The 19621-nt window shown below is 27.9% G+C and overlaps 1 protein-coding gene across 5 annotated transcripts in view; it reads right to left on the reverse strand.

Annotated features, from left to right (window-relative positions):
* The window catches only part of LOC142322336 (serine/threonine-protein phosphatase 2B catalytic subunit 2-like), a 552551-nt gene that overhangs the window by 11806 nt on the left and 521124 nt on the right, over positions 1 to 19621 (reverse strand). For 2 of the 5 annotated variants that reach the window (XM_075361295.1, XM_075361299.1), the window contains 3 exons: positions 15904 to 15979; positions 5936 to 6033; positions 4274 to 4517 (listed from right to left, as the gene is read on the reverse strand). In XM_075361295.1, the coding sequence (XP_075217410.1) occupies positions 4288 to 4517; positions 5936 to 6033; positions 15904 to 15979 (404 nt within the window). In that variant the 3' untranslated portion in view covers positions 4274 to 4287. Of the gene's footprint in view, positions 1 to 4273; positions 4518 to 5935; positions 6034 to 15903; positions 15989 to 19621 lie in introns of all 5 variants that reach the window. The other 3 variants (XM_075361298.1, XM_075361294.1, XM_075361297.1) reach the window with 2 other exon arrangements.

The raw sequence follows: 19621 nt of genomic DNA on the forward strand, positions 1-19621 counted from the left end.
TTAGCATTTACTTGGAAATGATTTAATAATAGAAGTTTTATTTAATTTTTAAATATTTAATTTCATTAGTTAATGACTTAATTTAACTGATTTTTAAGATATCAACATTATTTTTAAAATTAATCAGTTTTTTCCATTAGATTCTTTATTAAATAATTCAAACAGTGTTTTGTTTTAATTACTTCAATTTCACTGGTTTTTGATATTAGTTACATTAGATTTTTTAAACAATTTAATATAGTTTGAATTTACTTATGCAATTTTTTTTATCGATTAATATAATTGATTCATAAAAAATGAAAATTTTATTTTGAAACTACTTAAAAAGTTTAGTGAAATAAATTTAATTTTTTATACTGCTTTTTTTAATATAATGATAATACACAAAAATCTAATTACACTGGTTTCTATTTTGTTATTTTCATATAGTAGCATTTTTTTTTATAAGTGTGCCTACTCATCAGACGTTAAGACATGTTAATGTTTTATAAAAAAAAGTCTTCTCATTAAATGTAGCTTACTCAGAGGACTGGTAAGCCTTAAATATTAAAAACTGAATTTGAATTAAAAAACTGTAGTTTAATGGAGTATTTTCAATTAAAAGGCAGAATTTCTAAAACTATATAACGAATGTAAAAATTACATGTCAGCCAAACAATTGCAATGCAAGCTACTTCCCACACTTTTACTCCTGATCACTTGCTTCATTTTTTCTCCAACACTTTTAAAAACAACAAATTTTAAAAATGAAATCATGAATACTATAGTAAAATTAGCACATTCCTGCAACTGACTTATCCTAAGTAAATGAAATACTTAATAAACATGCCTTAAAGTATAATAAAAATTGATTGATATGGAATTATTAGCGAATAGAATTTTTTCTGGAAATATTTATTTTCGAAACAGAAATTCAGAAAGTAGTTACACTACACTAAGATTAATAATTTTCTTAACAATAAAAAAAAAAAAAAATTAAAATCAATAATTTTTTGTTTCAGTTTACTGTGCTTTCTCTAAAGTCCTTTCCTGATATCGAGCAGCAGGAGGAATTATAATGGTGGTTTGTTATTTTATATTCCCCAAATAAAAGCTGAAATTGAATGTTCATATTCACATCAAGTTTTCTAGAATTTAGGATAGATCAGAATTTTATCTTATCAATAATAATTAAGTTCAATGATTTTCTACGAGGTTAGATAAAAAAATATGTGGAATTTTTAAATTTTCCATGCTGTATAAGTCCAAATCTTACAATTTTTGTTGTGTTGGTACACTTGTCCCTAATGTATATTTACATTGGTAGCCATATTAGATTCTCAGTTTATTGTTGGCTTCCAAAAAAACTACATCTGTTTTCATATGGTAGGCGATTTTTAACTTATGGAAAAAATGGAACAATGAATTTGCATTAAATTTTGCTTTAAGAATGGAATAAAATGGAGCAACACATTGGAAATGTTGAATGTTACCTTTTTTAACAAGCGCCCTGGATATCCCATCACACCAATAACTGATGACAATGTCGAATCACTATCAGAGAGGTTGCTGATGATGTTGGCATATAGTTTGGCTCATGCCAAACAATTTTTTTTTGATTTTTTGGACATGAAATGTGTGGCAGTAAAATTATTTCCAAAATTGTTGAATTTCAACCAAAAGTAGTGCCGATAAACATTGCTCAGGAGTTGCTGAATGAAGTGAATGATGATCCAGAACTGCTCAAACAGGTCATAATTGTTGATGAAACATGGGTATGTGGGTATGACATAAACTAAGGCCCAATCCTCTCAATGGAAGTTTTCTGAAGAGTTAAGACTGAAAAATGCATGTCAATAAGTTATGGCAATTTAAGCATGATAATGCACCTGATTCTTCCTATTCCCAAAGCTGAAAAGAACCATGAAAGGATGATGTTTTGCCAACGTTGAAGAGATAAATACAGATTCTATAAAGGAGCTACATGCCATACTGAAAATTATGTTCCAGAAGTTCTTTGAAGATTGGAAAACGTGCTGGCACAAATGTACTATATCTTAAGGGGAATGAATACTTTGGGTGACAAAATCAGTAAGGAAAGCAGTGAAAATCAGTGATGAATAAATTTTACATTATTAAAAGATTTTAAGAGAAAAATTAAAATTCTGTATATTTTTTATCAAATCTTGTATAATCTGTTGTAACTGAAAAAAAAAATCATTCGGGACACAAGAATTGGACCATTAGAATTCTGATTTCAGATATGGATAGTATTTGTTAACACAAAAATTAATATTGGTAAATCTGCTGAACAAAAGTGTAATTTACAGATATTAAGTATCAGAAATGCAATCAAAAGTTAGCAGTAAAAATTAAACTTAGCATAAGAGAATTTAAATGGTTAAAGTTTGCTTAAATGAGAAACTGTACTGTCAGATACCAGCTGGTCTCAGGATTCAGGTAGTAATAAACATTTTTATCTGAAAAGAAAGGGAATTTATACATTGCATTTAGTGATAATAATTGTGGTACTTGGTACACTATAATTAACACACTTTCCAAAGAAATAGATAGCAGCTGAAAAGAACTGGTACTTGTTTAAACCAAAAAATAAAGCTTTCTTTTTCTTATAACAACAGCCATAAACCATTAAAAATAATTTCACATCAGTGGAACAGATGCAAAAAAAATAAGAAATTTGCCAAGGCAATATGAATATCAGCTGGTCTGTGATGTTGAATTTGCTGTAAAGTATAGTATATTGGATTTGAATATCCTTATTACAGATATATTTGGTAGTTGGAGTTAAATTAATGTCTAGAGTGGGTAAAAAAATCTTTGCAAAACCCTCAATAATATATACAGTCTTTTTCCATTTTTATTTTAGCCTCTGGGACCACTGTTAGGTATTGCTTCAGAGAATGAGAGATGAAATGGTAATTTTGTAGCATGTGAAAATGCCATGCCTGACCCCAGGTATTCCAGATTCAAACCTAGGACCTACGGATGAAAGGCTGAAACACTACCACCATTCATGCCATAGAGGCTGGCATTAATATATACAGTAGCATGCAAATCAATCTGAATACAGGGAATTTTTTGTTTATTGGCTATACTGCTTGATCTCATCCATTCTTTAAGGTGTTTGTAAAATGTGAGATTATTGTTGTTTGGTTATTAAGTAATTTTCATTTTATATATAGTGTTTTGTGAAAGTTTATTTCAAAATCATGTTTTTGTATTTATTGTTCTGTGTCTTGAATATATAATTAATGGATATAATTTCAAGAAAGCGTTCAAAAATTGTTTCTCTTTCTGAGCAAATCAGTATGACACAACAAGTACCTTCCAGTAAATGCTGTTTTAAAACGATTTAAAGAAACTGCTTTCTTTTCACCTCAAAGGAAAGGCAAAAATGGCTATAAAAGAAAAAAATACGCCGTTATAATAATGGTTATTAGTGAGAAAAAGTAACTTGATCCAAAACTATCTGCTGTAAACTAAATAATTAGCAGCCAGTGGAATAGATATACATATAACTGTAAGACACCGACTTCTTGAAGCTGGACGAAAAGCTTGTCAGCCAGCTATAAAGCAGCTTTTAATTCTAGTAATGTGCAAAAAAAAAAAAAAAAAAAAAAAGGTTCTTGTGGGCCAAAGCACATACTGACTGGAATAAAGAAGACTGGAAAAATGTTATGTTTTCCGACTAACCACATTTATTTTTATAGGGCTAAAGGGTTCCGTACATTAAAAAAGCATAATAAGATGAAAATACATCACCGGCTCATATCCAACAATCAAACATTCCAGAAAAAAGTTTTGGGGTTGTTTCATATTTGAAGGCCCTTGTTCATTATTTCCAGCTGATAGTAAGTTGAAAAGTGATGGATATATCAAGATTCTGAAGGAAATGGTTGCGGCACAACTTCAAAATAAATTACCAAAAGGCAATGGAGTGTTCCAACAAGATTTGGCAATATGCCATATGGCCAAAAGTAGAACAATTTTTCAAAAAACAAAAAACATTAAAGTACTCCTGCGGCCAGCAATTCCCCAGACTTAAATACAATTGAAAATCTTTGGGCAATAGTCAAAAAATGACTCGAAAATGAATTTTATCACAAAAACTGATTTCATTTAAGCAATAATATCAACATGGATTAAGAAATCAACAAAAAAATGTAGTGTACCCTTGTTGATCAATGCCAAATTGTGAACATGAAATGATTAAGAATAAAGGACATATTAATTAATAGATGTTCACAAATTATATGGGCAAGACAACACTTACAGCTGTTGGATTGCTCATGAGTGTGCGTTGGCAGGGGCCGGGGTAGTATTAGGGCTTGTGGTAGTTGTTGTGGCAGCAGGAGTGGTAGGAGTAGTAGCTGTGGAGGCTGATGGAGGTGGTCGTTCTTCTGATGCAGGAGATGGAGGAGCATCCTTCCTCGGAGGCATGCGCTCATTAATAGCATCAAGACCTTTAGCCTCTGCAAATGACGTGATCTTGTGGTTCGGAGAGAATCCTTGTAAAGCTGTGAATCAAAAATTATTTTACAATCAAATCTTATTTCATATATTTAAAGTAAATTTATAAAATATATATATATATATATAATATTATACACTAAAACAAAATAAAATTGAATAAGACAGTAAATTTTCTGGAATTTTTTAATATCATTAGTTTGATAACCTTCCAAAAAAAAACTGCCCATTTGACATCACTGTAGTTGGATGTTTTGCACCATCCTCTCAGGACTTTGTGTTTGATTATTCATATGAATGAAACTATTTTAATAAAGATTAATGTATTACTCGTAATGTCATTATTATCAAATTAAATAAAATCTAATTAAAAAAAATTCTATCTAACAGATCGGATATGGCTGTGTTAATGTTAATAGGGTTCTTTTTTAAATTTAGATGGATGAACAACAAAAGAAAACTAAAAAAAAAAGACCCATCTAGACTTAGAATACTTGAATGAGACTCACATCTCTTTAAGGATTTTCATTTCTGATAGTATGTGCTTGTAATCTTTGTTATATTCAAAACAATTTACACAAACATACCAAAAGTCTTAATGTACTAAAACTCTTCCAAAATGATATTTGACAAAGCAGGAAAAAGTGTTATTATTCATTGTCAAAGATTATAATTAAGACATAAGTCAGCATAGAGCAGTAGCGGTATATTATACATGTGTACTGTCTGTGTATTATACATGAGATGTGAAAAAATATTAAAAATATGACCTACTGACTGCCAGTAACTAACTTCTTCTCACTATTAATGCCTAATTTTGGCATTTTCAAATCATTAGTCTTCCAGATACTCATTTTTCTATAAGCAATATAAAATACAACATTCTTTAGGAACATTTTGAAGCAATTTAATAATACTAACATTTATAAATAACATGTAGGATTTTATAAATAGCATATTTATTTGTATTATATAAATTTTCTCCTGAACTTATAATCTGATTGAAACTAACATTTCGATAAAAATTGTATTTCTGATATATAATTTAGTTGTAACGTAAGTAAATTTTTAATTGCCTATATTATATTTGTAAAGAAAAGTAAAATTTATTATAAACATATAACAATGTAAAATAGGTTGTGAGTAATTTATAATATCATAAAATATGAAAATTAAATCTAGTAAGAGATACAATTAAGACATCAGACGTCAGCGCTGATCGGCTGCTATGTATTACACAAGTACAGTCTTTATATTATTCATGTAGTCTTTATATTATTCATCTACTGTGCCAGGCAGGATTGAATATGTAGTATTTTCTAAATCATAATGAATATTTTACAACAAAATATGAAAAAAAATATGTATGTATTTTAAGATTATTCGAGATAAGATATAAAATGGAAAAATATATCTATGTATCAGATACCAAAAAAATATAGCAATGAAGTGACAAGAAAATTACCATTTTTTAGAGATGTCTTCCCTCCAGATAGGGCACCAAGAGGTAATGATCCAGTCGGGGTGAGACCTTTTAACTGTAGTACACTTTCGCTCTCTTCTCTGAAACAATTGAAAAATCAGTTTAATATTTAACAAACATTCAGAGTACAATATATAAATTAAAAAAAAAAAATCTTTACATATAAATTGAAATCTGAACTAGGTTTATTTAGTAAAGGTAATTTAAACGTACTTGAATAGTAGTACTTTTTAAACGAATTTGAATACTAGATCGTGTATACCAGTGTTCTTTGGTGGTTCAGTTTCAATTAACCACACATTTCAGGTACGGTCGACCTGTGACTGGATAAGACTACATTTACAATCATACATATCATCCTCATTCATCCTCTGATGCCTTAAGGTCGTTTCGGAGGCTAAACATAAATAGAAATAAGTCTATCTAGAATGTTAAGAACATTTAATAAATCATAAATTCTTCTATATTATCAATTTGAACTTTATATATATATATTTTTTTTAAACTTTTTCTTTAGATGATTTTAAATATATATTTATTAAGTAAATGAAATTTGATGTAACTGTACTCGATTTATAATGGAATTACACAATAACATTTTTAAATTGTAGTGTTGTGTACTGTAGTTATAACTGACATTTATAAAGAAATAGTTAATGTATTAACTTTCAACTCATTCTGTTTTTTTAACTGGTCTAAAATATCAATTTTCTAAAAGTCAGACCTCACCATTAGCAGATTTTATTTTACAAAATAAAATACACGTATATGGGTTATATATTGTTATGTAAACAACACATTTATGATTTATATTACAACCCATTTCAATAACACTATGATTATTTGAAAACTGAGCAGTATTTTTTAATACAGCTGCAATTTTAACAAATTAATTTATATTTTTATTAACATACACAATAGCCAAACTTATTTTATTCAGGATATACAAACTGTACCTTAAATAACACATTAAATTAAAATCAGTTACTGTAATCAGGGTCACAATGTTGTTACTGATCTATTGTGTCAGTTTATGTTAATTTATAAACATTACTCCAGGACTCTAAAAGTTTTACTATTAAACAGTTTAGTGTTACAGAAATTTAGCACATAAAAATCAGTTATTAATCTATTTATTTACTCCAGAACAAAAGGCTGATGCCTTATTACAGTTTCTTCATGTTGGATGAATATTGTAGAAAATAAAAAAATGTCATGACTTACTAGGATTTAAACTCAAAACCTTCCAGATGAAAGGTAGAGGTGTTGCCATTTCATCAAAGAGGTAGGTTGACAGAGTATTATATTCATTTATTTATATTATGGTGGGCATTACACTGATCTATTTATCAAATGAAAATGAGTTTTATCTTTTACTTTTACATATTTGATGTTACTGCATTTAGCAATTATTGTTTTTAATTATTTTTTGTCTTAATTACAATATTCATTTTTCAATACTGATTACTTATTCTGGGTATGCCTAATGTTTTATCATTCTCAGTTTTTTGTATTACAATGTTCTGAAGAATAAATTATCTGCGATCAATGTATTATTACATAATCCAGTATGGAGCAGATAATAAAGGGCATACATAATTTTGAGAACTTAGAAGACAGTTTATCTCAGAGTACTATTTTTATGAATAACGACCTGACATCAAGTCAAGTAATCTTAATATTAGTATAGAATAGAATTAATTATATAAGCATTAATAACTAAACATAAAAATTTTTATGAGTTATTTATAATTAATCTTTATCAAGCAGCTTTCAACTCGGCGGGGTGACATATAGAGAAAATTAAATGAATACATTGAATATGATTTCAACAATCTATATTTCAAATGTAATTCACTTTTTTAATTATTAGAATGTGCATCATTTACTTTTCTTATGAGTAATGAAACAAGAAACATGATTGTGTACTATTATAGCATTAAAACATTTTTTGTATCGAATACTTGCATGTTTAAAATGTACACTCAAATACGTCTGTAAACAGGCAGGTGGTGTAATGGTACAGGTTAAAGATATTAAAAAAAAAGTAAAATGATGAAATCTCAAAGTTAATACCCACTTTACATATATCATAGTTAGTTTGAAGAGCAGAAAAAAAATCTTGTCACATTTATATATTATTCATAATTCTTAAATTTATACTACTGTTAACATATATTATTGTCAACATATATTTATACTGTAAAAAATAGATTAAATAAGGTAAAACTGACAAAACATTATATCAGTGAATGGCATTTTATAAGGAATTCAGATTCAATGTATTACATAGAAATAAGTTTAACTAATACTTGAGAAAAACAGTAAAAATACATATTACTTCTGTTCTTTAAACATTCCATTTCTTGAGTACCTTTTCACAATGTTTAAAGTGTGTAAAAAGTATCCTTTTATAGGGAATAAAATGAAAACTGGTGATAATGTCTGGTAAATTAATCTGTTTGACACAAAAAATTTAATTCAAGTTATTTTATTTAGGTTTCATAATGGTTGGTTATTAAAAAAAATTACAGTGTTAAAATAGGTATTAAGAAGGAAGTAGCTCATCATCTGTCCTTCTTAATATTGACTTGATATAACATTGACAATATTATAAGATAAAGGAAAGAGATTATTTGCTATGGTTTAGTGCTCAAACCAGGATCTACAACTTAAAATACATTAACTTTTGCAGATAATCAAATTATCACACAGCCCTCAGAAAATTCAATTCAATTCAGACGTTATGATGTTTTATATGCGTAACTATTGCACTTTTTAAATTTATACAAATAAAATCAAAATTATGGTCTTCTAGGGTAACGATACAATAAGATCTAAAGAAGTTTTAAGGAATGAGTCTACTGAACAGATATCCAATCTGAAATATTCAGGTTGTGATATCAGCTTTGAATTAGATAAGGATGTGAGAGATAAAGCTTAGAAATCTCATAGTAACTGTGGAATAATCAGGAGATCTCTCCAAAATAAAGTGAGAAAGGAAACAATGATGAAGTTGTATTAACTGATAACCATTTCAATAGTTATGTATAGTAATGAAGTTTAGGTAGATCAGATGAGAACAAAATCTAAAGTACAGGCAAAAGAGATGCAGTTCTTTAGATCCATGAGGCTAAGCTAGATGTGACCACTTGAGTAATGATAAAATCACAAATAAATTAAATGTATTTTCTTTGAACAAGTGAACTGTACACAACAAGGAGATTTGGAACTTTTCTATTAAAACAGTGCCACTCTGAATTTTGATTTTTAAATTTCTAGTTCAATATTATAAGCACCTCTAAGGTATATATTTATTATCCTGCAAGTGACCTTTGGTATTTATTATAAAATGAAATTCATTTGTTTTTGATATCGAAAAATTAAAAAACTTTCTGTAACTTGCAGTCCTGTCACAATGTTAATACAGGACTGAAATCTTTCCATTGTAACAGCACCAGTTATTGAACGATGCGACAGCAATGAATAATGTATATAATACATTAAATTCATTCACATGATTATTATAGTTATTTTGAGAATCGAGAGGAAAGATTTACTAAATCAAACCGTTGGGGTACATACATAATAAATGAGATGGAGAAAGCTGTATTTACTCACTTCAAATTGAATACAATTACAATTCTGTAGATCCTGATACAGGTAGTCACACCAAATTGATCAAAAGGATATGAGGGACTGCTAAATGATGCAAAGAAGATATCAATGAACCATGCGATATCACATGAAATATTTATTTGCTGAATTCATGTGGCGTCATCATTGGAATCACCCTTTCTAAGGAATACTGACTATAAAAGATTATCTAAAGTGAATATCTAACTACCTGATTAAGTTCATGTTTTTCTTAAACAGAAAATATGTATGTTAGAGTGAGTGTAAAAATAATTATTAAATCCACAAGCTTAACCTTTCTTCAGTTTATTATTTACAAACTTTAAGAAAGTTAGGTCAGGTATTGTAGGTGTGAAATATAACAAAAGAAATTGAACGTCACAAAACTGAGTATGGGACCATTGAAATGGAATAGTAACAGGTTCACATTTCCATTATGATAGAGCCATATTAATTTCCAAAAATTTCTTAGTCTTTTAAGTTTTACAAAATGAAAACAGACAGATTTCAGAGTAAAATGTAGGGAAACATGCATCTCAAATTGACTAATAATATTAATCCTGAATAACATAAAAAGGCCAAAATTTGAAGTGGTGACTTTATAATGGAAAAGGATCAGAGATTTAACTTCAACAACTTCTGGACCTGCTGATGATAGTTTAGAAAAGCAAACCGTACAGTACATACCACAATGAAGAAGTACTGGATGACCTACTTCTGTTGATGTAAAGACTGAGACTAATGATACTGAATATCGATAACCGAATTATACCATTACCAACAGCTTTTTATGGGCTTGACAGAAAGACATTTTCATGCAAAACTACTGCTCCATTCAAAAGATGTTGAATTTAAAAAACTAACCCGTGAATACAAACATGCTAATCTAAATCAACATTTTTTATTACATTTAACGCTTGTAGATTACGAATGTTGTTCAATTTAGCTGACAGTTATTTCATGAATCACAATACTTGCATTTCCTTTAAAACATGTATGTCAACAAATGAGTACCTGTCCTACTGAATTACCATATCAACATTCCTGTAAAACCAATAAAAGCTGCATTTGAAGACTATTAAGTTAAATTACTAAAATTACTTATTTTTTAAATCTTAAAAAAATAAATAAATAAATAAAATGGATAATTTTACTCACTATTTTGATTTTTAAATTCTACTAAGTTATATGAAAATAATCAACATAAAAATTTTATCCTAATCAGTTTTATTTTTTAAAAAGCCTTTTTTTAAATTGATAAATTAATTATTCAATACTAGAAATGAATCCGTTCTCTAATGAAAGTAGTTAAGTTTTGCCCTTAAAAATAATATCAAAATATAAGTTTTATATAAAGTTATAATTAAAGAAATGAAAGTCAACAATTGAATGAAAAAGTATTTCTGTGTATATTAATTAATTTTTGTTGACTGCAAAGTAGATACTTTAGGGCGATGTAAAACTGAAAACATTTCAAATAATGAATAAAAATATTAAGAAATCCTTTGTTAATACGAATAGTTTATTTTATTTTCATTATTAGCTATAAGAAAGTCAAAATGCAAAAAATAAAAAACACACCATCCAACTACAATTCAAAACCCAACTCTAAGACAGCAAACCAATTATTTTATTTGTTGTACTTCAAACTAATAATTAGTAAAAAAAAGGTTTGTGGCAGTTACCTTTTAGAGAGGAACTTAGTAACTCTTCAAAATTATGACATGTGCAGAACACGTTTTTTCTGTTATTAACTCTGTTTTCACATTATAATGTTTCTCAAATTCAAATGTTTATTTAACTGAAACAATTCTGATGGGAATAATGATAACCATATCTTCCTGTTGACACTGGATTCATTTTTTTTTCTTCAATTTTTGTCTCGGTTTAGGGTCCGGTAATTACATATATGGTATATAATATCCATGTTTAAACATTTAAAAAAATACCTTTGGATGCTTGCAGCAATAGTAAATAAATTATTTTTTGTGGTTGTATATAGGATACTAGCTTATAACAGATGAGGCTTACTTGCTGTTTGATCCCCATACCTTTAATAAATGAAATGAATCCTGTCACTAATGATAAAATGCTATTCATTAATATAATATTAAGTTACATTTTACCTTGTTTAATCTTCTTTTAATGAAATAAATTTGCATTGACAATAATATATTTAAAAAAATGTTTTAATAAATGTTTCAGAGGTTAGAACGAAACAAGTGTTAATTCTTCATATCTAAGGAGCCAACCCCTCAACATAAGAATCTAGATTTATAGTGAAATTTAATTTAATGAAGATTCACTCATATTTTTGTTAATTCTTCATATCTAAGGAGCCAACCCCTCAACATAAGAATCTAGATTTATAGTGAAATTTAATTTAATGAAGATTCACTCATATTTTTGTTACACATTTTTCTAAGAGATCATATTAGTTGCCTCCTATCTTAATTTTTAAATGGGCTGTAATTAATTTTCTAAAATAACATTATTTCAATGTTCAGATTTCTAAGAAATGTGCACTTTATATTGACACATCTGTCAGCAAGTTAAAACCGCTAAGAATCTTTTTGAAACCTTCCTTCATAATCTTTTCCTTACCATTTATAATTAAACTTATTAAACTAATATCGTGCCATAAGAGTTAAAATAGCGGTACAGTACAAAAAGATTCTTATTACTGCTGAGAGTCAAAATAATATTTTTTTTTGAAAATGGCTGCCATAATATATCTGATCATGGAGATTTTTATTTAAAATAATTGAATAAATGAATTTGTTAAATGACTGTTTGAACAAATTAAATGGCTCTGTTTTTAAATATAGTTTAACAATACCTTTTTAATATAATCTCTTAACAGAAGTTAATGGGACACTGAAACTGCATAATTGAAAAAGAGGCAAATAGTGGTACATTTTACACATGATAATTTCCATAATTTCTACAAGTTTTCTTCAAATAAATTGAAACTAAAAACAAAATAAGATACAGTAAAATTTTAAAATTGTATAAAACTCATTTTTCCCCCATCAACTCCTAGAAAGCAACCTTTTCTTTATGATATATATATAAATTACACTAGAGAGACCTATGTACATACCTCTCCTGTGTGTTTGCCTAGCGTACTTGAAACAACAGACATGTTGGGATTTGATGGAAGCCTATCATGATAAGAGTAGAATCCATGCATAGCTGTACCGGTACAGGGTTTTAGCCTCTACTTCAGCTAAGCATGAGACCTCCATTGATTGACTGGTAACTAACATTACCAGTCAATTAGATTTGACTACGATATAATATATCCCACATTTGCATGACAGATAGGGGAGACTGTGAGAAGTCCAAAATTCTACAACTAACACAGGTTTTTAATCCATTATGTCTTTAGCATAATAGACATCACAGAATTATGGCTTTAAAGGGTGGTGGGGGATGAAGAGATGAACATTATTTATATATTTATAAATAATACTAAGCTGTCTATGTTAGACAACTCTGGTAAATGTTTTCATTCAATTTCCTCTTACATGCCTTTCTAGCCATGGTGAAAAAGAGGAGACCTAAGTGCAGTTACCCAGGAAGGATTCAACACAGATTATTTTATTTAGTCATTAAGTATCCGGAAGCCGAGTGGCCAAATTAAATCGTTTTGATATGGAAAAAAGAATAACTGTACGTACTGTTAACAGTACTACTGTCTCGGCATTTTGTGTGGAGGTCCTGGGTTCAAATCCCGATCACGCACGGCATCTTTTCATATGCTACCAATTTCCTCTGGGTAAATGAATATAGCTGTTGATGCCTGCTCCTTTAAAACAAATCAGAGTACTGTAAACCAGAGTACTGTTAAAAATACAAGAAAAAAGATATAGATTTATTCATTGAAACATTCAATGATGATCCAAGATTACTTAAAAATGAAGAAATTTCAGGAATGATTTGTGATAAATGAAGCTTTTTTATTATATTTATAGCTACAAGATAAAAACCCTGCATCACTGAAGGGCACTCTATAACATCTACTAGTACTGCAGTAACAAGGAAAAGAAGCAAGCGATTAACCAGCTGACTACATGTAATTCAGTTAGTTTACAGAGTTCCAGTAAACAGACTGTGCATTTGAGTGAGTGTTTAGGCAGCTGATTCACAAGCATCTCCTGTAAATCCTGATACGTATAGAAGAAACTATGCGATGTTAATATTTAGTAACCACTTGCTATTTTACAAAAATTATACGTATATTTTAAATTTAAATAAGTTAAGACTTGTTAAATGATCAATAAATATTTCTTACCTTGTTCCGCATATTTGATAACCCAAGAGTATTTTATTCATTAAAACTGTTTATTGTTACGTAGTTTCTTTGAGACTTTAAGAGTTATGAAATTGTCAATTATCTACTTAAGTTCGACATTATTTTAAATTAAATTTCTATAATAATAAACAAAAATATATTCAATTTTGTTTTTGTCATCTGACTGCGAGAAATCTATAGTGCTATCGGTATTAGGAGATACAATGAGAGGCTCAATTTTGTTTTCTATTATATTATCAAATTCCCAATAATTTGGTTCAGCAGTATCCGTTACATGTTTTATACAGTTTTTCCATTCCTGTTGGCCTTTTTATTGATGGCTTATAAGCATAAATTTTAACATAAGATATTTTAAAAGTATTATTTAGTGATGCTATGCAACTTTTGATTTGTCCCCAAATTAACACAATTAGGTTGAGATCACAATGATAGGGAGGATCACAATCACAGGGTGGTATGGTTTTACCACTGGATATTGTTAATTCATCAATTTTATACAATAAAATTACTTTTAATACATGAAACCTTTTGCAATAATTGGAGCTTAAGTTCATCCTCTTTAAAAATAACTCCTTTTGAACTAAGCCACAAACTTTGACATTCTTTTTCCAAGACACGGCTAGAATTTTTTCCTTTTTATATAAAAGATAAAAGGTGTTGTCTAACACAATAACTGAATTATCTTTTAACCATTTCTCAAAAAACTTGCTGTTCATCTCATTATGATACTCTCCTGTAGAGATAGGTTAAAAAATCCAATTCAAAAATTTAGAATAGAGAAATTAGATTTAGATTCAAAAATGTAATTATGAGACACCTACCTTTACCTGATGGAGTCTTATTACTTGAAAAGCCACGCAGGAAGGCTTCTTTTAACGAATTCTCAGCTTTATCTTTCCATATAAACTTTTTCATGTGGCCTTTGTTGATCCAAGTTTCATCCATATAACAACATATTCTACGATATTTGCCTGATTTTATTTATTTCAGTGAGGTCATGTCTTTGTCATATAATGATATCATCCCTGTCAATTAATGCACATTCCTGGCCATTTTTTTCATGTATAAAATTCAAATACGTTTTAACAATTTATAAAAAGTTGTTTTTCAGAAATCTGGTACATTGTTATCGTCATTTACGACTTGTAACACTTTGTCTACTGTAAGCAATTCGTTTCGAAAATAAAATTTCAGTACTTTTTTATGAATCGTATATTGATCGAAATCGTCAACTTTTTCTTCAATTGATCGGCGGGTTTGTTTTGTTTTCATAAGAAACCATAATTCATTAGTAGATTTATATTTGTGAATCATAGTACACTGAAGCAGTACAACTTCTAATTATGTTATTAATTTTATTAATGACATCCGAAATCAAAGCCGTTGGATTACTCTGTAATTCGCTTTTGTAAGCATTTGAAATGATGTATTTTTCTGCACGACAAGGCTTTTTTCACCGCCAATTTTTCTGAGGGGATAACTCAATTTGTATAAGCACAAATCTAGAAATACACTACTCTCACATTCACATAAAAAAATTACATTATATTAACTTTAAATAACATTAGAGTAAATAAATAAATAACAGAAACACAAAAATTGAACACAAGAATGATCATATGAAAAGATCAAGGGTTCTAATAGAACTGAGAAGAAATGACTGCTGTATGACTAATTATGGTGATAAATATGTGTATAATGATTATAATGTTGTGTATAGATATGACCATGTTGTGAATAGGCACTGATACGTAGGTTGTGACTCAGCAGAATCATGATGAACTTACGCATATAAATGCAATGTTTGTTTATACTTCACTCTATAAGATAACTGAATACAGTATAGAATGTTTATAACTGGTTCTTATTTCTTTTATCAAATTATTAAATAAGATTTTTTCCAGAAGCTTACTTAAAGGACTACACATAATATTTAAAAATATAAATATAATAACAAAATTATAATTTTAAAGAAGTTTTGTAATAAAATGCTAACCTTAATACAGAGAATACTCTAGCCATTTTGCCAATAGCACGGATTTTGTTTCTAATAACTTCTTTACGAAGATTTGCTGCTGCTCCTGCAACAATGAATAACAAAAATAAATTTTATGATTTTATTCAATTAAAGAACACAAAAACAATACAAACAAGAACAGTATGTCTGATAAAAAATTAATGACATTATCGCTTTTATTTAAAAAATATTATCCACAAATTCTTTTTAAGTAGTAATAGTTCATCATATTAACATACATTTAATACTTGAGATTATAATGTACTATTTCCCCTTCAAAAGAAAACTTTTTTTTGTTTTTTAAATGTCAAATTCTAATTTTATTCAATATTAAAGAACACTTAAAAGAATATTTTAAGAACATCACGTTTGTAGATAGAATTAATTTACTAGGATCAATGAAGTTCAAATGATTATGAATGTACCAATTTAGATATTGAAAATGACCTCTGTCTCAATAATACTGTAAGAATATGCCTTAAAACATAATTATTAAATCCCATTATACACAAACAATGCAAATTAAATTAGTTATTTATTAGTAAATGAATATATGGGAAAATTTAAAAGACAAAAATGAAATTACAACTCTATAAAACATTAAATCCTATATGAAATTTGCAAATCAATACATAACAAGAAAATATTAACTTTTCAAAGATCAACTTACTGAAAGACCTGAAAGAATATATAGTTTTTATGGACTTGAAAAAAAAAGTCATAGATCTTTTCCATGGCAGTATTTTATCAGCAAATTATAAAGAAACAATTTTTTTAAAGGTATATTTAATTATTAGACACTTATATTTTAAAAACTAGCTGCACATATTTGTAATAAATACATATATTCTGAGTTCAAAGAGTAATGTCAACGTTTCAGAGGTTTGTTTTTTATAAGTGTCTTAAGGATCAGCGTTAAAATATACACACAAAAAAAAGATATCTTCTTTTTTGTGGTTTTCTAGGCATTCTACATTAATAAAAGCTTATAATTACAGCCATTTCTTTAGGCCTTTAATTAAGTCCCTTCTTATTTATTTTTGCAATATCAGTATTCATTTCATTTAGTGAAAGAAACTCTAACTGAATCTATGCGGATGATGAGATGCGTAAATCCCAGGATAGTGACTACACAGGCCTAATAAAGCCTGTAACCAATTTCATTTCAGTGGGAGATCGGTAATACACTATTATAACAGCACACAAGTCAAAGTAGGAAATTGCTATAATCTCATATTCTGATTTCTGTGTCAGAAGTTGTGAGTAATCACTAATGAATGAATGTATGCTAAATTCAGCAAATTATTGAAAATAAAGCAATTAACAAAAGCTTGAAAAAATATCATGGCATCACAGGTCTTAGCAAAATAGAAATTGTATTAAAAAAAATAAAAGGGCACAGCAGATATTTCTGGACTTTATATTACTTAAACTATATACAACAATGTCTCCAATATATACAATGCATTCAAACTTTGGAACACATAACAATAATTTTGAAGGTATTGTAGAGTTATCCTTCGTAACGGAGGATTGTTTTCAGGTACGTTTACTTCATGCAAGTCTTGAGATGTCTGTGAATATCCACAGGAAAAGCCATGGGTTCTTGGGTGTATATGTGACCTATAGACACTTACTCAGAACGTGTAATAGATGCAGAAATTTTGAGTGTATGTTGTCAGTCAGTTGTTTACACACATTCAGTGTGTTTTAAACAATTTATTTATTGCAACTTGGATGAAATCTGCACAACCTCGATCCTGCTAATAATTCATGAAAAGAAACTAGCAAACAACAATAATTTTTTTAAAAATTTTGAGCATTTTATAACAAAGTTCAAAAACAAGGAATATATACTAATTTATCGCCAAATCCTTATTATGACAAGAGTAAAAAAATCTTACAACAGAAACCAACAGTCAAATACATGATACATGCTTATTAAATTTAATACTGAAAATCATTATAATAATACTACTATAAATAATTTTATCTGTAACAGAACTGTTAGTTAAGTAACTCACCGCAACATCATTAGAGTAATTGAGTACAGAGAGATAGTCATCACAGAAGTCCATGGAAATAAAATGAAAAAGAAAAACAGAAAAAAACAAAATATATAAAAAGGAATAAAAAACAGTGTGCAGGAAATATATAATAATAAATATATATAATATATGCATAAATATAGAGAGTACAAATGAAACAGTACGTGTAGTATAGTGAAAAATTAAAAATAAGCATTATAAATTAAATTTACAAAAGTAATTAAATACTAAATTAAATTTATTATATTCAAAAACTTAAACAAGAAAATAGAGAAAGTGTGGAAGATAAGAAAATTTAATAAAATGAGAATAAGGTGTTTTATATATAGTGACTAATACTAAAAAATTAAGAATTATTCCACATTCTTGAATAGTGCAATAAATTCAATAGTATAATAACTGAAAAGACAAGCACAATGTGTGATAAGATTTACTAAAGATTACTATTTTTAAAAAAAAAAAAAAAAAAAAAAAAGTAAAAAAATAATAAAAATATGTTTTAAATATTCTATTTCTATATAAATAATCTCTATGTTTATAGTTTAAATTAAAATAAAATCAATTACAATAAGCTGCTTCAAAACTGTACTACTTAAATAAATACATCCCTACCTTCTTTTACTAATTATCCTTAATTTATTACATTTAGGTAATTATTTTAAAATTCTCAGCATCCTTAGCCCCGTACAGTTTAATCACTGTATTTAGATGTTAAATAAATTGTACAACTTCTGTTGTAAATGATGAGGTACTTAATACGTGTAAGTAATAGTTTAATAATAATAATAAAATTCCTTTGCAAGAAAAATTTGGATGGGAGGAAGGCTATACCCGACTTAAAAGAAAACTAGAGTGTTTTAATTTTATTCTAACTAAAATATTATTATAACAATTGTTGGAGAATATTTTATTTACTTAATAACAATTTTGTAAAATTTAATAATTTTGTTGTACACTTTATTTTTTTATTTTTACTTTGAAAGTAAGAGATGTGAGCAGTATGTTTGTGTTTTATTAAGAGCTATAAGTTAACATCATTGCATCATGCTATAGAGTAAAGTGCTCTTTATTCTGTACTGCAATGAAAACATGACAATCTACTTTGCTGATCTATCTACCATTGTCGAGTTACATATAAACATTAAAACTATTCCACTGACTAATAACACTTTTGTTCAGATATAATAAAAATAATTCAATTGGGTGACAAAAGTTTTAAAAAAATTTAAGACATTTAAAAGATTTTAAAAATTAAACAAGTTAATCTGTTTCAACTTTTTAATCCTACATGACTTAAATAAGAATTTTAAGACTTACCATGTCATAAGCTCTCTAAATTAGCCTGGGTATTTCAGATTATAAAAGAAGTCTGTTAATACACTATTATGTAACAGCAGAATTATTTTTAAAATTACAGACAACCACGAAGAATATATCCACCAGAATTTCAAGAAACATCTAGGTGCATTTTGATTAATCATCACTCAAAACAAATAAACTAAGATGTCACAGAGCTTTTTTTAAACGCTATACTATATCAAATCATTTTGAAATTTCTGGCCTAACTTTTTCAATACAGTTTAAAATACTTTTCCACTCAAAAGAAATCTTTACGCTACTACAAAATCTTTATGTTATGAAATCTTTAC

Source organism: Lycorma delicatula, chromosome 3, assembly GCF_047948215.1.
Source record: "Lycorma delicatula isolate Av1 chromosome 3, ASM4794821v1, whole genome shotgun sequence".
Taxonomy (NCBI): Eukaryota; Metazoa; Arthropoda; class Insecta; order Hemiptera; family Fulgoridae; genus Lycorma; species Lycorma delicatula.